Here is a 27140-nt window from a genome sequence, read left to right as displayed (position 1 = left end):
GAACTCAGCAGAGTATCTGGAGAATTAGAACCCAGAAAAAGGAAAGCCTAACTCTGTGCCAATTAAATTTATCCCAAAAGCCTCTGATAAGAGCAGTAAATAGAAGTGATGTAAAAGCCTGTTAAATCTCTACAGGGTTTTTTCTAACCCTCACAGCAGAGCTACATCTGATGACAGCTGGTAGCAGAAGGCTGAAGAAAGAAGAAGACATTTGTAAGGAAAACCACAAGCCACTACTAACAGAGTGATTATCTAACATCAGGAACTGGCCAAGCAATTGACAAGCATATTATGGACTGTATCCTCCTAAAACGCACATGTGGAAGCCCTAACCCACTGTGGGAGGCAGTGGGGTATGGGGAAGGCAGTATTTGGAGGTGAGTGCCTCTGGGAGTAATTAGGTTTAGATGAGATCATGAAGGTGAGGTCACTAGGATGGGATTCATGACCTTAAGAGAGGAGAGGATACGTAAGAGAGCGCTTGCGCTCACTAACGCGCTCTCTCGCTCACGCCCGCTCTCTCTCTTTCTCCATCTGCATGCACCAAGAAAGACCACATGGGCACACGTTGAGAAGGCAGCCATCTGCAAGCTATGACAAGAGCCCTCATCAAAAACCAAGCCCTGCAGAACCTTAGTCTTGGACTTCCAGCATCTAGAACTTTGAGATAACAAATGCCATGTTCTTTAAGCCACATGGTCTATAGAATTTTTGTTACAGAAGCCCAAGGAAACTAAAACAAGACATTACCCTGTGACACTCTTGGAAGACATGCAGTAGGTATTTTATTCCCATTTCATAGATGGAGGGAAGTCAAGCTTAACAAAGGCACATATTGGTCCATGCCAGCAAGCAATGGACGTGGGACTTGAACCCAATCCCACTTACTTCAAAGTCTGCACTGGCTACTCTTATGCAAGGCTACCTGGCTGCCCTCTGCAGACAAGTCCTACTCATCATTCTGTACTCAACCCCATCCTGGCCTTTGGCACAGGTTCTCAAAACATGCTGAATGCAACTGGCTTATGCTAATAAGATTCTACTCTCTCCTTCAGAAACTGCGGCCTAGCTAGACAATTTTTATTTCAACCCTCATCTGCTTTATTAATTTATTTACAGCTTTAGGTTTGTTTTCAAAACAGATATAAAGCTGTGACCTGTTGCTATCAAAGACATATTCCTGCTGTGACATACAAAATCATCACAAACCTTGCTTCAAAGGGGTTACTACAGAGGGTTATTCTATTTAAAGAAACACTTACTCAAAAAGTTTGCATCAAATCATGCTCTGCATGCAAACCACGAAGTTTGAGAGATATTTTCTATAATGTATTAGAGAAGTGGCTACAAACATCAAGCGCGCCGGCTGGGCGTGATGGCTCACACCTGTAATTCTGACACTTTGGGAGGCCGTGGTTGGCAGATCACCTGAGTTCAGAAGTTCAAGACCAGCCTGGCCCACATGACAAAACCCCGTCTCTACTAAAAATACAAAAATTAGCTGCATGTGATGGTGCATGCGTGTAGTCCCAGCTATTCAGGTGGCTGAGGCAGGAGACTTGCTTGAAGCAGGAAGGCGAAGGTTGCAGTGAGCCAAGATTGCACCACTGCTCTCCAGCTGGGGTGACAGAGCAAGAGCCTGTCTCAAAAAAAAAATTATATATATAAAGCACAGCTGAGGATGGACTCAAACACCCGTAAGACAGGGAGCTGCAAGGGTTGGAGCCATGCACATGCGCAGAGGAGAGGTTGGGCAAGTGCTCCATGCAAAAGCGTTAGGGCCGTTCATCTTTGTAGCAGCTTGTGCAAGAACTTCCAGTCTTAGTGACTGAAAAAAGCCAAAGACAAATGGGACAGCTTAAGGAAAGTGTTAGGGGATATGCATCTTCCTTAGACAGCCAGAAGAAATAGACATGTACAATTCATTTAAGTAACGATCAAGTTAAAAACAAATCTGAGCATAGTGGGAATATTTTTGCCTAAAAGAGGAAAAGAAACCTTGCAGTTTGGTCTGAGAAGGATTTACTTTAAAGCAGCGCTTCTCAAAGTGTGGTCCTCAAACCAGGGGCATCACCATCACCTGGAAACTTGCTGGAGATTCTCAGACTCCATCTAAACTCACAGAATCAGAAATTCAGTGGGTGGGCCCAGCAAGCTGCAGTTTAACAAACCGTCCAGGTCATTCTAGTGCCTGATCAAATCTGAGAATGACTCTTTTAAGTAATTGAACTTTAAAACATATGTTTCTTCATCTGCAAGTGAAGAGGGCTTAAACAAATCACTAAAATTACATCCACATCTGTGATCCACAGATTTAAGGCAAAGCTAAAACTAAGGAATAAAATCTTCAGGTTTAAGAAATTATGTCTGAATTGAGAAGTTTGATTATACAGTATGATTTTATGGAAATCTAGTCTCTTTAGGACAAAATCTGTCTCTCTCCCCAAAAGCGATTAGGATTAAAAAAGAAACTCAACATGTAGTTTTACCAAATGTTTCTGTGAAAGGATCTCATTAAAAACATTCCATACATTTCAGTAAAGGCAATGAGGATTAGGCTGGGGGTGGTAACGACAAAGATCTTAGCAGCATGACAACCTGTGGGGTTTTTTTAAAGTTAAAATTTGTATCTCATTATCGTTCAAAAAAAAAAAAGTACCCCAAAGTGAATAAGACCATGAATTGACATGAAGTGTTTACTTTGATCTGTGTTATTTCTGGAAACAGGTTTTCTGTCTAAATTATCCGTGATTAAATATGTTATTTTATCTCCAAATCTAAGCTGGTATATAAGAAATGGCCCAGGGCTGTGATCTTGTGAATTTGTGAAGAATTTAAAATACCACTGCACACAGCTCTGATTTCTACAGATGCTTTGGAAAGTAAATAGGAACTAATACTTTTTAAAAATCCTATGAACTCAGTATATTCTAGCTTTATCATTCTCTGCTTTATTTAAAATTTAAAGTGGTTTTTTAAAAATTATCAAGTAACATATGCACATGGTAAGAACTTCTAATTATGGTGAATAAAAAATGAAAATAGCAGTCTCCCTCCCACCCTGGATTCACAGTTCCATTCCCCAGAAACAATATTTAACAATTTTTGTATATCCTTCCATAAATATATACTACACGAATTGGCTTAATCTCACCTAACGATATATATAGTTAGTTCATCTTACTTATGTTTTAGCAATTTCATGCTGCTTAACAAATCACTCTAAAACTCAGTGGTTTAAAACAGCAGCAATCCTCATATTTTCTCTTGGGGTTTCTGTGGGTCAGGAATTTCAGAAGGGTTTGGCTAGGCAGTTTGGCATCTCTACAGAGGGTGGCTGAAGCTGGAACTGTGAGTTGCTGAGGCAGCCAGGGCTGGCACCTCTCCATCTCATGTTGTCCCCAATTCCCTCTATATGGTCCTTCCAAATGGGCAAATGTAGATGAACTCACAGCATGGGCCACTGCACATGAGTCAGGCTGGTCACCTGGTAGCCACAAGCTTCACTGGTCACCTGACAGCTTTCCCAACAGTGAGGTGGAAGCTAGATGCCCTGTCATGCCCTGACCTCAAAAATCACAATGTATTACTTCTCTCATACTCTACTGGTCAAAGCAGTCACAAAAGCACACTCAGTTTCAAAGACGGAGGGCACAGACCCCCATCTCCACTGGAGGAATGGCACATCGAAGTGCCTCCATCTTCGGAAAATACAATCTGCCACTGAAAAAAATATCTATCTCCTTCCTTTTTAAAAATAGCTGCATAGTATTACATTGTATGGATGCATTAAATTTTAATTACCCAGTTCCCCCAACATCCATCAACACTTAATAATCATTTTAAATTTTTGGAACATCCTTTCAGATGGCCCTGCTCTCTCATTCATCTGTAGCAGGAGTAGGCAAGCTATGTCAGGTGGGCCACACTGTTTTGTAAATAAAGTTTTATTGAAACACAGCCATATTCATTTACGTACTGTCTATGTCTGCTTTTCTGCTACAATGTCAGGAAAAAACATGGAGAATAACTCAGCTGAGCTCAGCTGCTCTTGCCTAGGAGCCCGCCCATGAGGGAAGATGCACTGCCACCTCCAGAGCAGCCATCTGCCAACTGAATACCCCAGAGCAACCTCCAGCAACACCACAGGCCAGAAGAATCACCCAGCTGAGCCCTGCCTAAATCCTTTCCCACCAAATGATGTGATAAAATGATTGTTGCTCTAAGCCACTGAATTTTGTGGAAAATGTTTGTGCAGCAATAGAAAACTGGAACACCTGCCTAGTTTCTGTAGACATTTGAATTTGCAACACCACTTCAGTGTGACTTGCTGAATTTAACTCAATTTTAGTTAGTTATTCAGTTATTTCCAACTCTACACCAGTTCTGATCTTTACATACTTTGTTATGTTTTGTAAACTAGACTTTCCGCATATTAAAAATATCCTTGAAATTTTTTGGAAAATGTTAAATTATGAAGATAAACTGTAAAGAACAACAGCTTCTGAAATCTAAACTCTTCACTTTTCCAGTATAGGCCAACTTTTCCAGTATAGTCATTTACTGTGTGACTTTGCCAAGTTACGTAGGTAAGAGATAGTCAATCCCCAATGGCCATCTAAAGCCCCAATTTCCAATCCCGCCTCTTTCAAAAAAGAACACAGGGACAACTTGGCCAATTCAAGGCTTTTTGCAATGGTAATTGTTTGATAACCAATAAAATATATACTAAATAGAATTCAGTCTCTGGTGCTAATTCAAAAGTTACTTGTGAACCTCAGTTATCATCCATTAAATTGTACACATTGAAGATAGAGGACATTAAACTGAATGTATTCTCTGAACTGTAGTCATATGCTGACACTTTTCAAAAATTCTTCTTGTCAACTTAGCACGTAATTCTTTTACATAAAAGTAAAATACTAATGGGGGGAGAGTATTACGTTTACATCTTAGACAAGCAGAAGTGTACAGCTCTAGCTGCACAGTGTTCCAAGTAAAATTTAGCTCCTTCTGCTAATAGTTTTTGTTCAGTACTATTTTTAAAATAGATCAAAATCATCTTCATTTGGTATGCTGGAGACTATGTTTAATGTGATGGGGATTTGTTCTTACTTATAAGAAATAATTTCATTAAATTTAAAATGTGAAAATTATTAGACATATGACAATATTAAGTTTATTACAGTATCTTCTTGTATCTAAATTAAGTGCATAGATTTAGTAGAATTTTCCACAATATTACATCAAGAATATGTAGTTTAGTTTATGGGCCCAAGAGACAGACTGAAAAAATGTTCAAGAAACTATTTTAGCTTTTGTGCTTCTGCTACAATTCTCCCAGGAGCCCCTGCTGTTACTGACATACCACAGCCTGGCCCTTCTGTTACAGTTCCCTTGGTGCAGAATCTACTAGATTCAATTAGGCACAAGTCTGTCCCCCTCCCAGTTACCAGCCCTTACCCCTGCCCTGGTAGATTGTGGGACTGTAAACATGGAGAACAGAAACCGTTAATGCTACTTCTTCCTGTTGTCCTTCCCCTTCCCCTTATCCCTCCTTCTCCTCCTCTTCCTTCTCTTCTTTCTTCTTCCTCCTTCTCCTTCTTCTTCCTTTTTCTTCTTCCCCGTCCCCTCCTCCTCCTCTTTCTTCCTCCTTCTTCCCCTTCCCCTCCTCCTCCTCCTTCTTTGCATTAGAAAGTTTCTATTCAGACCATGAGATATAATAGTGCTTAACACAGTGTTATTTTTTTTACCTGCAGCTCCCAAGATAGAGAAAAACTAAAAATAGATATGAATTTTAATCTTTCATATCTAAAGAGATAGGGGATATAGGAATGGGTGAATGGATAGATGAATGGATGGATAAATAGATAGATAGAGACCTTGACTATAAGACTTTCCAGTGTTGAGAAGAAAGATAAATCAGTGAGGTCTGCGAAAGAAAAGGTTTTTGAAACAGATGTAGTACTTGCATGTGGTGAAAGAGAACAGAAAGAACATTCTAAGAGCATGGAAGACACAGAAGTGGAAATGAATGACAGCACACTCCCAGATCAATGACTAGAAAGGAGAACATGCTATAAGAAGAATATCGGACAGGCAGGTAGCACAGGAAATGTGCTAAAAAGCAAGCGAGAACTTTGAATGGCAGAGGCTCATGAAAATGTGTCATAAAGGAAGGGTGTACTACAGTGGTCTCACTTTTTCCCAGTGCACAGTTCTTAAAAATCCAATATGCTTTCCATATTTCTATTTAAGTAATAACTCTGTTTTGGGATGTCCGCTGGAAAATAGTGACAAAAAAATCTTCCTGCGACGTAGATAATTTCTTCATTATTTTTTCCTACAAAGGCAGCACAGATGGAAAAGTCATTTGAGGCAGGGAGTGTCTTAATTGCTCAGGGGACCAAAGCTTTGGGTATGACTCATGTGAGGCACATAAAATCAAGCCACCCAAGGACATCCTGAGTCACCCAAGATGCCATCTGGAAATGTAGTGGAGGAATGGTTAGGACTGCCTTTGCCAGCACTCAGGCCACAGCACCTCTTCCTAGAAGATTAACCTTTCATTGTTTTATTTGAGTCTAACCATTCTTTATTGACCATTAGGAGGTGGTGGGAGAGAACTTTAGAAACCATCTAACTCGGCTCCCCTTGGTTTTATAGAGAAGGCTGGAGCCTGGCAGTTGGCTGACTCCATGTCCCAAATCTTTACTAACCCTTAATGCTTCTTCTTTCTGAGAAAAACAATACAGCCCATGTTGTTACTGAATGAAACATAAGACAAAGGCACTTCTCCGACTGCTGGATTTACCACCTGTGGGAAATCATTGTACCCTTCTGTAGATAGGAAATGGCATCAGTTCTGAATCACCAACTTGTGCTAATACTTAGTGATGTTTCATTATATTTAGAGGAGAAGGAAAACAAAATGCTGTTTTTATTTGTATATACGAAAGACACCGCCCCTATTCTATGCACTTCCTGAACAGGAGACAGCACGATGGTCAGAGTTGGGCACTGGCACACAGACACACACATGACTAGTCCTCAGTGAGGTATGATGCCCAGAGTCATGCTACCTGCTGTATTGGCCATATTTCCTTGTTTTCTACATTCTTGATGCTCTGACATTTAGAGCTTTGATCCTGGAAAGACCTTCCAACCCAGGTTGGCTCATTCCTAGGAACAGCAGACAACCTGCTGCAAGCACACCTTTGATATATAAACTGATCAGTCCAGGGCCACACATCCAACCATCTCCCGTATCAAACTCATGCACCTCAGCTGGGCACGGTGGATCACACCTGTAATCCCAGCACTTTGGGAGGCCAGGATAAGTGGATCACATGAAGTCAGGAGTTTGAGACCAGCCTGGCCAGTATGGCAAGACCCATCTCTACTAAAATTACGAAAATTAGCCGGGCGTGGTGATGCGTGCCTGTAATCCCAGGTACTTGGGAGGCTGAGGCACAAGAATCACTTGAACCTGAGATCATGCCACTGCACTCCAGCCTGGGCCACAGAGTTAGTCTCTGTCTCAAAAAAAAAAAAAAAAAAAAAAAAAATCAAATTCATGCATCAAGCCAATACTTCCCCAAATCACCCCAGGACCAGGTACCAGACAACTAGGGACCATCCCTAGAGCCAATCCTAACCCTCCTCAGCCTACCTACTACCCCGCCTCGCCCCGTCCTCACATGAAAACCCCAGTGTAGGCTCTGAGATACGTGCTGTCCTCTGCACCTTCTGCTCCTGACCCACCCTGGTGGCTCCAGGTGTGGTCTGGTGTGGCATGCTGCCGCCTCTGCCTCCAGGGACCTGTGAGTATGAGCTTCCTCCTTCACATCAGTCATTTCTGTGTCTGTGCGTCTTACCACACCTGCTGGAAACAAACCCTGAGTACAAACTCTAGAATACCTGCTGCAAAGCAGACACCAGGACAGTTCCTGCAGTCAGGAGGTTAAATGATGGCAGCAAATCATCTTGGGAGAGCCAGGCCAGGATCGGTTCAGCACCATGGAAACTCACAAAGATCCCCCTGCTTTCCAAAGAGTAAATATTTTGTGTGTATGTGATGCCAGGGAGCTTCATAAAAAGGGTGTCTAATTAATTCAGAATAAAATCAAATAAATTCCTGCGGTCCTGGCAATGTTACGGGAGTACCAGCTGCTGCCATTCACATTCTGTTCGTTAATTCAAGCATGGACCATTCAGAGAACTACAACTGGAGGGAGATGGCAAGAGTACAGGCTAGAAGGAGAGTCAAAGGATGAACTGAGCTCCAGAGGCAAAAGCAGGAGCCGCCAGACACAGGGTCACACGTGTCCTTGGAGTTTATACCACGGGGGATGTGGACTCACTGAAGACATTCACGCAAGAGAGTGAAGCGCCAGGTCTACCACTGGGAGGATCATTCCAGTATCGACTGAGTGGTCAATAAAGTTTGTGTTAAAACTTTATGATTCTTGTAAAAGTAAGACTTTCAAAATTCTAAGAAGTTTCTAAGAAAATCTAAGAGGTTATAAAATGGTCTAAGCCAGGGAGTCAAGAAAATCTTTGTACACTTAGAGGCTGGAAAGAAAAACATAAACTATTTATTACTTAGGAACTGAGCACTTTTACGTGGCAAATATACCATAAACAAAGTTAATAAATGATAGATTTCGAGAGGAAATCTTCCAGTTTAGAAGAGAGAAGGTATCCACAACATACAAAGCTCTCTGACAAATTGACAATGAGGTGGATTAAAAACACAATAGAAAGATGGGCAGCCGAGCTGGGCAGATCACGAGGTCAGGAGATGAGACCATCCTGGCTAACACGGTGAATCCCCGTCTCTACTAAAAATACAATTAGCCGGGCATGGTGGCACATGCCTTTAATCCCAGCCACTTAGGAGGCTGAGGCAGGAAAATCACTTGAACCTGGGAGGCAGAGGTTACAGTGAGCCAAGATTGCACTACTGCAGCCTGGGCAAAAGCCAGACTCTGTCAAAAAAGAAAAGACAGAAGGGAAGAGAAAAAGAAAGAAGGAAAGAAAGAGAGAGAGTGAAAGAAAGAAGGAAAGACAGAAAGAAGAGAGAGAGAAAGAAAGAAGAAAAGAAAAGAAAGAAGAAAAAGAAAGGCAAAGGACCTTTAAAAAAAAAAAAAAGCAACTCACAGGAGAATGACTGTGGATAGCTAACGAGCATAATTTAAAATGTTCAGATCCTTGTTATGGAGACTTGACTGTGGATAGCTAATGAGCATAATTTAAAATGTTCAGATCCTTGTTATGGAGACCGGTTTGAGCAATAAAAGAAAAAAATTCCAAATTCATACACAGGCAGGGAAATGCAAGTTAAAGGAACAATGAGATATTACTTCCTAAGTAAAGACTGGCAAATTTAAAAGAGAAAAAGAGTAATTTTATCAATCGTTTGCAGAAATGTGTGTATTCATCATTGCTGATAGACATGAAATGAATACAGATAGTGTTAACAGTAATAGTATTCAAAAATTAATCTGACATCTATCAAAAAAAATTTTTTTTAGGGAGACAGAGTATTGCTCTGTCACCCAAGCTGGAGTGCAGTGGCTTGATCTCAACTCATTGCAACCTCCGAGTCCCGGGTTCAAATAACCTTCCTGCCTCAGCCTCCCAAGTAGCTGGGATTATTGGCATGCACCAACACACCTGACTAATTTTTGTGTAGAGACAAGGTTTCACCATATTGGCCAGGCTGGTCTCGAACTATGGACCTCAGGTGATTCACCCGCCTCAGCCTCCCAAACTGCTGGGATTGCAGGCATGAGCCACAAAGCCCAGCAAAATTTAAAATATACTTTTACACTGTTGGTGGGAATGTAAATTAATTCAACCATTGTGGAAGACAGTGTGGCGAGTCCTCAAGGACCTAAAAATAGAAATCCCATTTGACCCAGCAATCCCATTACTGGATATATATCCAAAGGATTATAAATCATTCTACTATAAGGACACGTGCACACGAATGTTCATTGCAGCACTGTTTACAATAGCAAAGACCTGGAACCAACCCAAATGCCCAACGATGATAGACTGGATAGGGAAAACGTGGTACATATGCACCATGGAATATTACGCAGCCATCAAAAACGATGAGTTCACGTCCTTCATGGATGAACCTGGAAACCATCATTCTCAGCAAACTGACACAAGAGCAGAAAATCAAACACCGTATATTCTCACTCATAGGTGGGTGTTGAACAATGAGAACACATGGACACAGGGAGGGGAACACTACACACTGGGGTCTGTTGGGGGGAAATGGGGGAGGGACGGGGGGGTGGGGAGGTGGGAAGAGATAGCATGGGGAGAAATGACAGATACAGGTGAGGGGACGGAAGGCAGCAAACCACACTGCCATGTGTGTACCTATGCAACAATCTTGCATGTTCTTCACATGTACCCCAAAACCTAAAATGCAATAAAAAAAAAAGAAAATATACACATAAAAGAATAAATGAAAGTGTTTATTGAAGCATTGTATACAGGGTGGAAAAAACCTGTTAATAAATTGAGAGTTCACCAATAAAAGAATGTTTAGTAAATTATAACACACATAGATATAAATACAGATAGAATTATATCTAATTGAGAGGCCCATTTGGTGTACTAGTTAAGAGCCTGGACTTGAACCTTGAATTAGACTCAAATCCTGGCTCTACCACCTCTTCCCAGCTGTGTTGTCTTGGGAAAGTTACTCAATCTCTGAATCTGTTTTCTCATCTGTAAAATGCCTCAAAGAATTATTATAAGAGTAATTGATGGCCAGGGCAGGGTGGCTCATGCCTGTAACCCCAGCACTTTGGGAGGCCGAGGCGGGCAGATCACCTGAGGTCAGGACTTCGAGATCAGCTGGCCAACATGGCAAAATCCATCTCTCCTAAAAGTACAAAAATTAGCCAGGAGTGGTGGTGGATGCCTGTAATCCCAGCTACTCAGGAGGCTGAGGCAGGCGAATCGCTTGAACCCGGGAGGAGGAGGTTGCAGTGAGCTGAGATCCCACCACTGCACTCCAGCCTGGGCAACAAGAACCAGACTCTGTCTCAAAAAAAAAAAAAAAAAAAAAAAAAAAAAGGAGTAATTGCGTCATGACATGTAAAGCACCCAGAACAATGCCTGGCACGCAGTAAGCACTCGGTCAACATGAGCTGTCACATGCGCCCCTGCTTTTAGAGCAATGATCCATAGTCTCTCATGTGCAAATGCACCTTGAGCCCCCATCTTCCCCTGCTGCATTCTATTTCTCACTGGCCCTTGCCATCTTCTCAATTATCAATATGCTTACGATTGATTTATTTATTTACTTTGTTTTTTATCTATCTCTGCCCCCTTTAGAGTTCAAGCTCTATGAAAGACAAGGTATTTTTGTCTGTTCTCTTATTGCTGTATCTCCAATGCCTAGAATAGTCTGGGCAAGTGGCAGGCACTTGAAAAAATATTTGTTCAATGACTGAATGAGTGAATGAATGAATGAATGTGTGTATGTATGTATTGTTGGGAGGCTATTCTCCATGAATCTCTGGTGTTTCTGCACAGTTTGCAAGCAGAAAATCTAGCTGAACTACCTTTACAAATGTACAATGAACAGCCTTGGAAGACAGGTGTTATCTCCCTTCAGGGAAGAAGACGGATTGGCTTAATGTGCAGAATAATAAAGCAAATATCTCCCTCCAGGAGCAAAGACCAGGCAGGCTCAGTGCTCATTATTAAAGGGTCAAGTTCTCTAAGTTAAGGGTGGGCTCCTTTCATGCAATGCAAACCAACTGTATGGCAGGTGTTACCTGGCTGTCTCTATCACCTTATAGGAACTGGGCTGTGGGAATGGCACACATGCTCTGACTACTGCTATTACTGTGAGTCTCTGACCCAGGAGTCTCCTGCTTTCTGCTAGCATCCATGAAATGGTAACTAATTTATTAGCTTGTAAATAGCTTTAAATCTAAGCCCCTTCGCAATTCTTGACATGTTTATGTTCATACATGTTTGTCTAGGATTATGTGAACATGGAAAAAAGCATGAAAGAAGGAATACAAGGGTAATGAACTTGGGGTATGGGGAGGATCATTAGAAGGAAAGAAGATGAGAAAGTCCAGAAAAAAAAGAATTGTTTTAATCCCAAATCCCAATCTAAACAAAGATGGTCATGATTGTGATATTGGTAAGGACAAGAAATCTGAACCCGCTCCAACACTGGCCAGGTGCAGGGGGAGCTTGAATAAATGTCTCACCAGAGTTAAAGGCATGGCTCTACATTTTGATATTTCACTGCATGCACAGTAGTGAGGAAGAACTGAGGTTGTTTCAAATAAGCTCTTAGAGTTTCTGAACATTTGCCCAGTTCCAATCTCTTAGCCTCCAGCATGCACTGAGAGCCTGTCCAACTTTCATTACATGATGCTTTAGTATACAAATGTGAATTCTTTGATTGCTTTAGTTGTTTACTTTACAACAAAGCTCTTATTTCCTGGGTAAGGATGTCACAAAAATAAATAAAAGTTATATTTAGGCTTTAAAAAAACAAGCCTGCAAAGACCTTTGTGTTTCTAGTCCTACTGAAATAATCATATCTCTTTCCAAAAAAAAAAAAAAAAAATCCACTTAAAGAAAGCCTTATAAAAGACTCAGCTATGCTGTTTCATCTCAGAATTTTTCTACAAGCAACTTTACATATTTTGGAGGATCTGCAAGCAAAATGGATACCAGGTTCAAAATAAATAGAAGACTGAGAGAACAAACTTTGAAGGTACACCATGAAAATACCTACCAGCCTCTGCAACAGTCTGACTTGCCTTGGGACTCTGAGTCCAACCTATAAAAGAGAAGAGACCGTCAAAAAGGTGATTTTTAAAAAGGAGAAGAGACATGAAATATGGTTGTGAGGTCATAACTGAGTTATACAAGGGAGTTGAAATCTATTCAAATTCACCAAAAGCCCTTTCTATCCTGAAAAAAAGTTTAACTTTTTATAAGGGAGTCTGTTTCCAGGACAGAATTAGAATTCAGCCCTGTCAGACCTGGTTGACTCTTAACCCACAATGTCACACAACCTCGTCTCCTGAGCATTCTTCTATCTGTAAGAGGAGAATGGATGAAATGACAAGAACAAAAAGATAATTAGAGTATTCGTATTTTGTTTTGTTTTATTTGGGGCTTCAAGTTAAACTCTTTGCCACTGTGTCTATTAAAATAAGCAAAGGTATTCAGTCTTAATTCTACTGGGCTCATTATTCAACTTAAAATTCCAGGAAACTCTGAAATAAAACTGAACTTATTTTAAATTTTCTCTATCAGGTCTTTTCTAGGTGATTTCTTATATTCTTCCACAGGCAGAGGAGGGACTTGGGAAGGTGATCAAATCATCTTTTTTTTTTTTTTTTTTTAACATGGTCTCACTCTGTTGCTCAGGTTGGAGTGCAGTGGTGGGATCACGGCTCACTGCAGCCTCAACCTCTCTGGCTCAAGTAATTCCCCCCACTTCAACCTCCCACGTAGCTGGGACTACAGGCATGAGCCACCACATCTGGCTCATTTTTATATTTTTTGAAAAGACAGGGTCTCGCTATGTTGCTCAGACTGGTCTCAAACTCCTAGGTCAAGCAAACTTCTCACCTTGGCCTATCAAAGTGCTGAGATCACAGGCGTGAGCCACTTCACCCAACCAAAAATTATCTTTAAAAAAAAATCTCATTAATAATTAATTAACCAGCCCCTCTGGACTAATTTAAAAATCTTAGCTGGTTGTTTGGACATTACTCATGGCAAATCTGATCAACTAATAGAAGTATAAACTATTATTGCTGGGAGTTAATAAATTCTCCTTCCTTTCTGGAGGGTAATTTTACAATGTAGATTTAAAAAATTTAAAAATATACCTAGACTTCATGTCAATTTTTTTTTTTTTTTTTTTTTTTTTTGCGACAGAGTCTTTCTCTGTCACCAGGCTGGAGTGCAGTGGCGAAATCTCGGCTCACTGTAACCCCCGCCTCCAGGATTCTAGCAATTCTTCTGCCTCAACCTCCTGAGTAACTGTGACTACAGGCACGCACCACCATGCCTGGCTAATTTTTGTATTTTTGGTGGAGACGAGGTTTCACCACATTGGCCAGAATGGTCTCGATCTCTTGACCTCATGATCCGCTCTCCTCAGCCTTCCAAAGTGCTGGGATTACAGGTGTGAGCCATTGTGCCCAGACAATTTTTGGCAACTTTTAAACCAATTGCTCATAATTAGAAATAGCCTCAAAGGCCCTGAAAATGTGGTTCAGGTAAGTAGTCTATGATACATTGATTCATGTACATGATTAATACAACACATCTACTGAAAATAAGAGCCTGTACCTATATTTACAAACATAAATCAACATTCATTTTACTGGACTTCAATGTTGCTCTCCAGATATTTTCCTAGTTCTCTGCCAGAGGGATTACTCCTTGTGGGTAGACAGGGTCACATGACTAGTTCTGGCCAATAAGTTATGAATGTAAGTAGCATTAGTCACTTCTGAGCTGAGCATTAAGTTAATGTTCAATGTCCCAGAACTGCCTTTTCTTCAGCATAGTGATTAGCAATGTTTGGGGCAATGGCTGCTCCACGAAGGCCAAGTTCACAGTGACCAGGAGGTGCCAAGCCGCCCCACTGCTGACCCAAGATGGGCCAGGTGTATGTGCAAAACATAAGACTTTATTGTTTAAGATATCGAGAATAGGGGCTTGTTGGGTACCATGGTATAGCCCAGTCTATCCTGAGAGGTATATTCATTACACAATTTTAAGTGAATAAATCAGGTAACAAAACACTATATGTAACACCATCCTGTTTTCGTAAGTATAAGCATTTCACGTATAGAATGTGCATCAAAGTGCTCATCGCTGGCTGCTACCTTTGAATGACTGACATCTTGTTCCTTAAACTTTTTTGTGTTACCTCAAGTCTTGACAAAATGAAGATATTTCTCTTTCGAAGACTGAAAGTATAACAGAAATTGTTTTAACCCTATTCCCTGCTTTACCTCGCCACCCAAAAATATATACACATTGTATGTTACCATTCTAAGCCAGTACAGAGCCTCCTGTTTAATAGAACATGGGATGGAGAAAAATAGTACAGGATTTAGGCTGACATCCACCCTGACTCCAAGTAAGAACCTATCGACGAAAGAGTCAGACTCCGTAAAATATTTGAAGAGATTTATTCTGAGCCAAATATGAGTGACCATGGTCCATGACACAGCCCTCAGGAGGTCCTGAGAATATGTGCCCAAGATGTCGGGGTGCAGCTGCTGGTTTTGTACATTTTAGGGAAACATGAGACATCAATTAAATACATTTAAGATATACATTGGTTCAGTCTAGAAAGCGGGGATGACTAGAAGGTTGCGGGGGGTTCCAGGTTGTACGGAGATTTAAAAATTTTCTGATCCACAATTGGTTGAAAGAGTTATTGTTAATAGACAGGAATGTCTGGGTCATAATAAAAGGTTGTGGAGACCAGAATTTTATTGTGCAGATGAAGCCTCCAAGTAGCAAACAGATTTCAGAGAGAATCAACTGCAAATGTTTCTTATCAGAACTTCAGATCTGTGTTGATGTTGGTCATGCTGTAGGGGTACAAGGAAGCATGTGAAACCCACACTTCCCGGACCCTCACTTCCCATGATGGTCTGAACCAGCCTTTCAGGTTAAACTTAGAGGGTCCCCGGCCTAGAGGAGGAAGTCCATTCAGATGGTTGGCGGGCCTTCAAATTTTATTCTTGGTTTACAAACCAAACCCTCCTAGGAGTATATCCGTTCTGGAATTCTAAAATGAGGTGAGGCCGGGCATGGTGGCTCATGCCTGTAATCCCAACACTCTAGGGGACCAAGGCAGGCAGATCACCTGAGGTCAGGAGTCCAGAGCCAACCTGGCCAACATGGTGAAACCCTGTCTTTGCTAAAAAATACAAAAATTAGCTGGGCCTGGTGGCACATGCCTGTATTCCCAGCTACTCAGAAGGCTGAGGCAGGAGAATCGCTTGAACCCGGGAGGGTGGAGGTTGCAGTGAGCCGAGATCATGCCACTTGCACTCCAGCGTGGGCAACAAAGTGAGACTCCATTTAAAAAAAAAATTTTTTTAATAAATGAATTAATTAAATAAAATAAAATGAGATGAGATGTACACGACACTGTCAAAGGAAGGCCATCAGAGGGACCCTTGGCATGTTCTTTATCAGTCTTGTAGGATTGTCTCTGGCCCTTCCCTCCCTAAATTGTGGGATAGCCTGGGGACCACTTAAAATAACTATGATCAGAAAGAAAGCCCAGCCCTTCTCAGGTATTAAGTTCCTGATTGACCTAAAGTATTTTCTTTGAAGTTTTCTCTTTTGTAAAATAGGTTTTCCGAGAAAATAAGCATGCTTCAAGGAGAAAAAGAGAAGCTGGTTTTCATTTTTGAGATGACTATCTGATGTCTCAGGGGATCACTATGGCCACACTTCAGTCCAAGTTTCAACTCAGCTTGACCCAGAACCCAAACTTCCCAGCACACGTAGATTGCTGGTGCCAGCTAGGATTGGCGTGAAAATGACATTAATATCATCATTGTTTTCAGTTGAGAATTCCTGGTCCTTTTTATTATTTGAATGTTTTCCTGGTGCCTTTTAAAAACTAGGGGTGGATTCTGGGTACAGAAAAGGAGGTCCTGACCTTCAGCTTCAGGCAAAACTACCATAAATCGTCATCTTAGAGCTTCCACTGACTTTCTTGAGGCCCCAAATCATGGACTTAAGACATGGTGCTACCCAGCTGAGGTTATTTCTCCAGCATCAGAACAGAAGATATCCAGACCACAACGTTTATTAAGAAAAATTTAAGCCACCATCTCTGCCACCGAGGACCATACTATCCAATTTTCAAAAACTATACGTACTAACAAAAGCACAATAGACAAAGGAAGTTTTATAAGTTACAAAGGAGATAGATGAAAGAAGAGGTCACTATGTTTCTGAGTAACCATGAAAGGCTTTATGATGGAGACAGGGCTAGAGCCAGCTGTGGAGATGTGTCTTGGATTGGGATGAAAGACAAGAAGAAAGTTAAAGAGAATCAGGTTCAACACAAGAACAATCCTCAGAAATCATCAGTTTCATAGATCTGCACCTGCCTCTAACACAAATGGACCCAGCAACATCACCGCCAGGTAACAGAAGGTGAGGTAAAGTCTTCCTTAGCACAAACCTTGGCAGTAACATCATCAGAGCTGTGGAGTGTGGAATCTCCAAACCTACCCCGTTATCAATTGGGAAAAAAACCTGTAAGTGCTGCTTAAGTTGTTTCTGCTTGGACTAATAGGGGAACTGTCTTTCTTCCCAAGATCCATCACAGCATCAGATCATGATAGAGGAAGAAAAGAGATAGATACTTGAGTCATCTTGAGAATAGGAGGCAGGAGGAGAGAAGCAAAGCCTAATTCTTGAGCATAGACACTCCACCTTTGGTATGGATGCCTTAATGACCCAACTGACTTAAAGAGATATGCAAAGGCCAGGTTCAGATCTTCCACTCCTCCTTTTGAGCTGTAACACTTTATCCATGATTCCAGGTCCCACAGCACAGGTATCCCCATCCCCGGGGCCGTGGACAGGTACCAGTCGGTGGCCTGTTAGGAACTGGGCCACACAGCAGGAGGTGACAGGGTGCGAGCCCTCATTATCACCTGAGCTCTGCCTCCTAATGCTCCAGGCATTAGATTCTCATAGGAGGCAAACCCTACTGTGAACTGTGCATACAAGGAATCCAGGTTGTGTGCTCCTTATGAGATTCTTACTAATGCCTGATGATTTGAGGTGGAACAATTTCATCCCAAAACTATCCCTCACACCCCCAGTCCATGGAAAGCTTGTCTTTCATGAAGCCAGTTCCTGGTGCTAAAAAGGTTGGGAACTGCTGCCTTAATAGATCCAAGAGGCATTACACTTAGGCCAGCCTCAGCCAAACACCTTCAAATGATGAATTTGCAAGTTCCCAGAGGGATCCGTACAAGGAATTTATCCATCACCTGGCCCCATTCTTCTGAGAGCATTCTGAAATGCTGAAACCAAAACCCAGAAACTAAAGGGCCAATTGCCTTAGGTCTGCTATAGGACCTGGAACAGAACCAAGGGCTAGTTGTTGGAAAGTCACCTGAGATCCTATTTATCATGTCGGCTGAGAACAGTTAGTCTGGGAACATTCCCATTTGGGTAATTCTATATCACTCACCCAAAATTTTTCTTCCTTGAAAGTAATATTGCTGCAAGTTGCTTAGCTATTAACCATTTGCAATTTGGGATGCCTATCACCTTGGTAATGGAAGAAGAAACTTGATATTCCAGCTAAAATCCAAACAATTTCCAGGAATTTTTTTTAAAGTTTTTCTTGAGACTCAACTCACATCACCCAGGCTGGAATGCAGTGGTATAATCACGGCTCACTGCAGCCTTGACTACCCAGGCTCAGGTGATCCTCCCACCTCAGCCTCCCAAGTACCTGGGACTACAGGTGCACACCACCACACACAGCTAATTTTTCTGTTTTTAGTAGACATGGGGTTTCAACTATGTTGTTCAGGCTGGTCTTGAACTCCTGGGCTCAAGCCATCTGCCCACCTCAGCCTCCCAAACTGCTGGGATTACGGGCATGAACCATTGTGCCTGTAATTGATTACAGACACAATGGGTCACGCCCGTAATCCCAGCAGATCTTTTAAAATTTTTCAAAAGCAACTGGCCTTAGGCAAGTCACCCTGTTTCTTTTCTTTACCTATGAAAAATCAGGGGCCAGGCACATTGGCTCATGCCTGTAATCCCAGCAGTTTGGGAAGTCAAGGCAGGCCCATCATCTGAGATTAGGAGTTCAAGACCAGCCTGGCCAACATGGTGAAACCCCATCTCTACAAAAATACAAAAAGTAGCCAGGCTTGGTGGTGAACGCTTGTAGTCCCAGCTACTTGGGAGGCTGAGGCAGTACAATTACTTGAACCTAAGAGGCAGAGGTTGCAGTGAGCTGAGATCACACCACTGCACTCCAGCCTGAGTGACAGAGTGAGACTGTTTCAAAAAAAAAAGGGGGGGGTGGATAAAAAAGAAAATAAAAATCAGGGAACTTGACATTGCTTGTGGGAAAATAATGAGTGGTTCAGAACCTCCTCCTAAAAAAGCTCAGGTCTTCATCCTCTGGCCCCTGTCTTCCTAAATCTACCTACCCTACTGTTCCTCAGTTCCAGAAACACCTGGCCAGCATTCCCAGCAGCAACTCTGATGACACGATAAGCAAGATCTCCTTATATCTGAGCATCCAAGGACTTGGGGAAAGTGCTAGTTAGGAACACTAAGTCACACACAGCTCATCACTCAGTTCTCAGGACTTCCCCACCCTTCCTTTCCGTCCCCAAGAAATGACATGTGGCTGCTTTGGGAGTGACCAAATCTCTGGAATTTCTTCCCCAGCATACTCCTTCCACACTCTGCCCCACAAACTAATTTCAACAATCCAGCCCTGTGCATAACGGAAACGTGATTGAGTGGCCTGTAGCTTGCAGCATCTTTCACTGGCTTTGTTTCTTAAAGAGTTTAAAAAAAAAAATAGCTGTCTTGATTGTTGTTTTTTCCCCTCAAATGCAAAGATTTGGTTCTGAGTGAGAATGTACAGAAAAATTTTAAATCTGGAAATGTCCAATTCAGGGAATTAGAAATGTATCATCCCAATAGATGTTTGATTTACAACTAGCATGTATTGCACATCACGTATGGGCCATGAGCTACGAATACAAATCACCTTTAAACAAATCCAAGTAAATTACGAAAGTGAATGTGGCTTGCTGTCTGAAGGAGGCACTGAGGGTCCCAGCTTTTGTGTTCAGCATGCCCACACTCCAATCCAGGCTTTGCACATAGTAGGTTGTTGCAGCCGTCACTTCCCAGGAAGGACTTCCCAGTTGTCCTTTGTCAAATAAGTACACTGAGGTGTTACAGTGGTAGTCAGAGACTTAACTAGGCTGTGCGTAAATAGGAAAAGCTGCTAAGATTACCTGAAAGTTTACTCTATGCAAATGCTTTGCCTGAATTAACTCATTTAATCCTCAAACAACCATAAAAGCAGAAATGTGTTTATTATTTTATGAAAATGTGTTATTATTTAGAAGTTAATAAAATGTAAGCTCCAGGATGCCTCACTTGTGCAAGCCCCTAAAAATGGGTGATATTTGTGGTGCCTGCCAGAATGCCAAAGTGTGTAATTTGTTGTGCTTTCTTTGTCATTCTAAATAAGTGGTCATTTTGGCATCTAATTTTGTAGTCATAATTTGATAACTTTTTTCCTTCAAAAGGGCCATGAAAATTGTGTAAACTTCACTTTCCTCCCAAAGCCTGGATCTACCCCTGCCTATGCAGTAGGAATTATTAAAAATTCTATCTTTCAGATGATGAAATTGAGACCCAGAGAGGTTAAGTGACTTGCCCAAGAACACACAGCCAGTAAGTGATGGGGCCCAGATTTGAACCCAGGCAGTCTGGCACCACATGGCATACTCAATGAGAACACATTATTCTCTCTTATTATTTTCACGTAAAGCTCCTAGCAAACTCTCTGTGATACTGGGACATTATGGTTACTCAATAACTGATGGCTTTTACTGTTTTGTTTATTTAAAACTGCTTTGATAATAATGGGAATATAAATCTATCTTTATTTAAAGAAACCATATAATTTAAACTAACAAAACAGATAACTCTGTAGCAGTTTTTCTACAAGGGACTTTCTTTTAAATACTAATTTCCAAAAAGATTCTTTTAAAATACTGCTATTCAAAGTGTGCTGCTGGGCGCAGTGGCTTATGCCTGTAATCCCAGCACTTTGGGAAACCAGGGCAGGTGAATCATTTGAGCTCAGGAGTTTGAGATCAGCCTGGCCAATGTGATGACAACCTGTCTCTATTAAAAATACAAAAATTAGCTGGGAGTGATGGAGCACACCTGTAATCCCATTTGCTTCAGAGGCTGAGGAATGAAAATCACTTGAACCTGGGAGCGGGAGGCTACAGAGAGCAGAGATCCCACCACCGCACTCTGGCCTGGGTGACACCACAGTGAGATCCTGTCTCAAAAAAAAAAAAAAAAAAAAAAGTGAGGCCGGGCACGGTGGCTCATGGCTGTAATCCCAGCACTTTGGGAGGCTGAGGCAGGTGGATCACGAGGTCAAGAGATCGAGACCATCCTGGTCAATATGGTGAAACCCCGTCTCTACTAAAAATACAAAAAATGAGCTGGGCATGGTGGTGCGTACCTGTAATCCCAGCTACTCAGGAGGCTGAGGTAGGAGAATTGCCTGAACCTAGGAGGCGGAGGGTGCAGTGAGCCGAGATCGCGCCATTGCACTACAGCCTGGGTAACAAGAGCGAAACTCTGTCTCCAAAAAAAAAAAAAAAAAAAAAAAAAAGTGTGGTCCATGGACCACCTGCATCAGAATCACCTGGGCCCCATCTCAAACCTAATGGATCTAAACCAGTGGAAGTGGAACTCAGGAAACTGAACGTAAAAATTGCGTAAGATTTGCATAGACTTCCATTTTTAAAAATTAAGTTTACATATAATTTTAAAGACCATAATGATTGAGAATAGAGCACTCATTACATTCCCAGGTTCTGCCCTAAGAGTTAAGTATTTGAATTGTTTCACTCTTCAGAATTCTTGTTAAGTAACTGCATCATCCCCATACGGAGATAGAGGCTCATAAACATTAAGTAACTCCTCAGGAGGAGCAGACCTAGGATTTGAACCCAGAAGACGTGCTGAGCCCATGTCCTCAAACCCTATGTTACAAAAACTAAATATAAAACAAAGAATGGATTAGGGATAAAAGGTAAAATTGCAAGTTCATAGAACTTTATACCTTAGGGTTTTTATTTTCCTGATTTAGTCATTTTCAAGATAAATAAATATTGCCTTGGATTGAAGACAGCATGAAATCACTAAAACAGGACAAACCCATGTTTATCTATGACAGAAAGTCCCAGGACTGCTAAGCCTACTTGACCTTGTAGATGTTACAGTTTAAACAGTCTTCCTACTTCATACACAGAATCTTTGTTTCCATCCATCCCACACTGTCCTGTCTCCACGCCCCCAAAAAAGTTTCAAGATCTTTACCCTAAATTCCTTCACTCAGCACTGCAGCAGCTGAGTCTCAGCCCAAGGCCAGCATAAGGTGCTGACAGTGTTTGCAGCCTTTCCGGTGTCACAGCTCATTCAGTCCTCACCACCCTATCCTTTCTCCACATTTCACAGAAGAGGAATGTGAGGCCGAAAGGAAGTTACTCAGGGTCCCAGAGCTGATAAGTGACAGAAGCAAGAATCAACCCCACACATCCTAGCACCAAGCACATGCCTTCAGCCACTTACTAAAACATCTCCAGTGATTGAGTTCCCACTGTATACCAGGTCCTTAACACAAACTATCTGAGTCCTTATGAGTTTGCTCAAAAAGAGCCATATTCCCTGCCCTGACCAACGAGGACTTGAAGGCTCTGAGAGATGAACGGACTTGCCCAGAACACACGGACTAAGTAGAGCTCAGCCTGTCTCCTTGCAGCCAAAGCCTGCACTTCTCCAACACCACTACCATGCCTCCTGGGACTTTTATTAGCTATTCCCTCCCTAGAGAGAAGTGCCATTACTTCCACTTTGCTGTTAAGCACATTCCCAGGACAGAGAGCATGACACCATCTTCATGTTTAGGCAGTCGGTCTTTAACTCTGCTCTGAAAAACAGGCGCTGGAAAAGGGAGAAGACGTTTGCCTATTTGCAACCTCCACGCTGCACAAACACGCTGGGAGCTAAACAGCTTAACTATTTAAATGGCATGTGTGTGAACAGCACTTCTCCTTTGTGACGGGGCCCTGTGGCGCGTTAGATCTCAATGCTATTGGTGTGAACCCAATTCATACTTTTTAAAGACCAAATGCCTGTCTACTCATCATTTTATTGACATTTGGTATCTGCAGGTTTTATTCGCCTGTGAGGTTAAGAGACATTTAAAGCGTAAATCCTGACAAACGCACGGACCAGCACCTGGAGGAACCCAGACGCTTCGGTTCTCCATGCCGGCCACCTTTAAATGCTAAACCACCGGTGGTCACTAAATGGGAAAGTCGTGTTCTCCCGGCTTTCCGACGGGAAAAGTTGTCTTCCAGGAGTCTGGAACTCCTCTCAGATTGCCTTTCTCCCTGGATCTGCTGGCAATGATGGTAACAGCAGACTGCCCCCAACGCGCGGTAAGGAAGAAACATTGTAATTACAGTAACTTCTGCAGCTGCCTCCGAAATTAACCACGACCAACAGAAATCAGCGCAATGAGCAACAGCCAAGAAGCAAGCTCCGCAGGACGCGTCCCGGACACCGCTCTGCAGGAAGCCTCAGGCCAGGGCAGAGTGATCCACAGAGGGGGACCCCTGGGCCTCGGGTGGGGGCCTGGGCGACGGTCCAAGGGGGCCCGGGCAGAAGCCCCGAGGCCGGGGCGCCGAGGGAAGGGGGCGGCCGCGCCCAGGCCCGGGTCCCGCCGGCTCCACTTACTTGCTCCGAAGAGTGGCCCCAGCTCCGCGCCTCTTCTTGCGACCCCACGCACAGGGACAGCCCCAGGCACAGCCCCAGCAGCAGGAGCATGGCGGGGCGAGGGTGCGGGACGCTCAGGGACCCGGCGGGACGCGCTTTGCAGCACCCAGGGCTCCGGCCACTGCCGGGCGCGCTCGGGGCCGCCCACCACGCAGTCCCAGCCCGGACCCCGCCCACCCCGAGCCCAGCCCGGACCCCGCCCACCCCGAGCCCAGCCCGGACCCCGCCCACCCCGAGCCCAGCCCGGACCCCGCCCACCCCGCGGTCCCCTCCAGGACTCCAACTCTCCCACCCCCAGCCCAGACCCCACCTCCCCGCCCCTCAAATCCGGGCCCCACCTTCCCCGTTTCCTTTCCCAATCCCGGACCCTCCTTTCCAGCCCGCAGACCAGATCCTGCCTCCCTGGACACCCCTAGCCCGGGCCTCGCCTCCCTGAGCCCCAATCAGGACCCAGCATCCCCCGGTCCCCAACCCCAAGCCCCGCCTCTCCGCGCCCCAGTTTCCCCCATCTCCCCAGTCCCAGCACTTTACTAAGGGCCAGTCTCCTCTGTCGAACCTCCTACTCCGTTTCTTGCCAACACCCCCGGACCACCCCCCCCCCCATCTCTTTCTTCCTCGCCCTCAAAGTGAAAGACGCTTCTTTGCGGACTCGCTTGATTTCTGTCGCCAGAAGACGCGGGAAGGCCTGCCTGGCCCCCAGCACAAGGCCCACCGCGCACCTGCCACCTGAAGCCGGCAGCTCGTCCCTTCTGCACGGGTCGCAGACGCTCAGCAGGCCGGATAAAGGATGCCACCTGCAGCCTAGCGCAGGAGGGACTGGCCGGCTGCCGCCTTCATGTTCTGGACGGAGAAAGAAACGAGGGCAGCTGTAGTATTTCTATTCCATGTGGGATCCTATGGGGCCACGTCTCCGGAAGCACGGAGAATGTTGACAGTGCAATCTAAAGAGAAAATCACATCGCCAAATCGCATCAACAGTATGATTGCAATTAGGTGGAAATACATATAGAAAAAAAATTGAAAAATAAAAACAGGGTCGGGCGTTGTGGCTCATGTCTGTAATCCCAACACTTTGGGAGGCTGAGGCGGGCAGATCACGAGGTCAGGAGGTTGAGACTATCTTGGCTGACAGTGAAACCCCGTCTCTACTAAAAATACAAAAAATAGCTGGGCGTGGTGACACACGCTTGTAAACCCAGCTCCTAGGGAGGCTGAGGCAGGAGAATCGCTTGAAGCCGGAGGCGGAGGTTGCGGTGAGCCAAGATCGCACCACGGCACTCCAGCCTGGGCGACAGAGAGAGACTCCATCTCAAAAAAAAAAAAAAAAAAAAAGAAAAAAAAGAAAAATTAAAACAGTGGGTAGGTTAGTTTGTGGTGAGATCCTCGAAAATAATTTATTCTTGCTGAAATGCTGTTTGTTTAGGAGAGGTTAAAAACAAACACCTGCTACTCTGAAATAAATGAAAGGAAAATTATTGTCATTAGCAGTTAATCCTTTAATAGCCTAACCACTGACTGCAAAGCATGCAACCAACAAGAAACGACAGTCGTTGGTCCAGCGAGGTTTCCACAACAAAACCACTGACAAGCCTGGCAGCAAACAAATTGTGTGCCCGTCCTGTCCTTGTTTGTAACCAAGGAAGATCATTTCAAATCATCTGGAATCAGGATTTGCCTACGTTTTCCTCAAGAGGAAAGTAACTATTTGTGAACCGGAAGTTGAATTGGACAAAGCCAGGTTATTTGAAACAGGGAACCACGCAGCGGTCATTATTTCAATCCCATGATTGCAGCAAAACAGAGACTCCATGGTCTCATTGTCTTTCCTTCCCTACCATCCCTTTCTCTTGAAATGCCGAAAGGGGTCATTTTAAGCTATTTTTGCCTTTATATCTGATCTTTTTTTCCCCAGATTCATACTAACTGGGTTTACAGCTGTCCAATGTTAAGAAAAATCAGTTTTATTTTCTTCACCTGGGAGAACCCTCTGATTCTACTCTAGGCTGTGGTGCTAATGTGTTGTTTGTTTAATATAAGGCCATTTTCTCCAATTGGATCAGTTCTCTGAGGACAAGCATCTCGCCCAACTTCTAGCACTGTACCAAATATATTGTTAGCAATTAACGGGCTTTTGATGAATGGGATTAGTAGACGGGAGGAATGAGTGTGGAGGGTAGAGCCAGGCTGTGCCAGGCAGGCAGGGCTGGACGATGGTGCAAACTTGACTTTTGCCTAGCTGTATGACTTGAGAGAGCTTCTGAACTTCCTATTATATTCAAGCTGTATTAGTTCAGTATTCTATGTGACACCTGTATATCTGGATGATGATCTTTAAAAACTAGGTAGGTATGATTTTAAAAAATGAGACCCAGTGAAAGTGTTCCAAGACTGTCAGCAAGCATAAGCAATGATTTATATCAGCCTTATAAACAAGGATGAAAAAAATCAACCCACCCCCAAAAAGGGGACATATTTGAATAAGGGCCAAGGTGTCCCCACACGCATTTGTCCTTTCGGTCCACCTCTCATTTTACTTCCAGGAGGAGCTGAATTTCCAGTTGCTGAACACGTAAAACCTCAAGGCTAGAAAAGGCCCTGCAGGATGTGCAGCTCACTTCATTGACAGCACCACATACCGTGAATGACAAATGGCAGGGAAGGGCCTCAGTGTTCACAGACAGGATCTAGGTGCAGAGCTCAGCGACAAGGGACTCAGAGTCCAAGAATGAACAGGAGCTGTTCCTCCTGGGCCAGAGATGCCACTCTGTCCATGCCATTTCTAGGAAATGATTCCCGCGAGTAACTGAATGATGGACTGAAGTATTCCAGAATTATCTAATCACACTTGTGAGCGTTATCCCTTTATCCTGGTCTCCTACTGGAGACTACCAACAGATGGGCCCAAAAGCAGAGTCAAAACAGCCTTGACTTAGGGCCAGGCATGGTGGCTCATGCCTGTAATCCCAGGACTTTGGGAGGCCGAAGCGGGCAGATCACCTGAGGTCAGGAGTTTGAGACCAGGCTGACCAATATGGAGAAACCTCATCTCTACTAAAAATACAAAATTTGCCAGGTGTGGTGGCACTGGCCTGTAATCCCAGCTACTCCGGAGGCTGAGGGCAGGAGGCAGAGGCTGCAGTGAGCCGAGATCTTGCCATTGCACTGCAACCTGGGCAATAAGAGCAAAACTCTGTCTCAAAACAACCACCACCATGACTTGAAGAGATTAAAGAGTTGAAAGAAGAGTGTGGGTTTGTTTTCTTTTAAACCTCTCCCTTGATTTTATACCCTGACACCCCATAGGTAGAGTCAAGTCATAGCCTAGTCCTTTGGCCTCCGCCGCCTCCCTGCTCCCATCCTCGCCTCTAAGCCTCTGAAAGGCCGTTGTTCTATTCTGGGCCAGCTCTTTCTCCCCCTCCTTGCTCTGCACCTTTTTTATCTACTTATCTGGCCTTGTGTGTTTCTCTTGGACCCCTGACAACTGTGTAGAC

General features: G+C 43.5%; 1 protein-coding gene across 2 annotated transcripts in view; it reads right to left on the bottom strand.

The window, feature by feature from the left end:
* Window positions 1–23811, bottom strand: part of ITIH5 (inter-alpha-trypsin inhibitor heavy chain 5) — a 93353-nt gene extending 69542 nt beyond the window's left edge. Inside the window, exons 1-2 of one of the 2 annotated variants that reach the window (XM_074405072.1) lie at window positions 23611–23811; window positions 12794–12838 (exon numbers count right to left, since the gene is read on the bottom strand). In XM_074405072.1, the coding sequence (XP_074261173.1) occupies window positions 12794–12838; window positions 23611–23700 (135 nt within the window). In that variant the 5' untranslated portion in view covers window positions 23701–23811. The remainder of the gene's footprint in view (window positions 1–12793; window positions 12839–23610) is intronic. The other variant, XM_039478835.2, reaches the window with a different exon arrangement.
* Window positions 23812–27140: the final 3329 nt, after the last annotated feature.

Source organism: Saimiri boliviensis, chromosome 8 (genome assembly GCF_048565385.1).
Source record: "Saimiri boliviensis isolate mSaiBol1 chromosome 8, mSaiBol1.pri, whole genome shotgun sequence".
In the NCBI taxonomy this organism is placed as follows: Eukaryota; Metazoa; Chordata; class Mammalia; order Primates; family Cebidae; genus Saimiri; species Saimiri boliviensis.
Note: the sequence above shows the minus strand (reverse complement) of the source record. Positions and strands in the feature narration are given on the sequence as shown.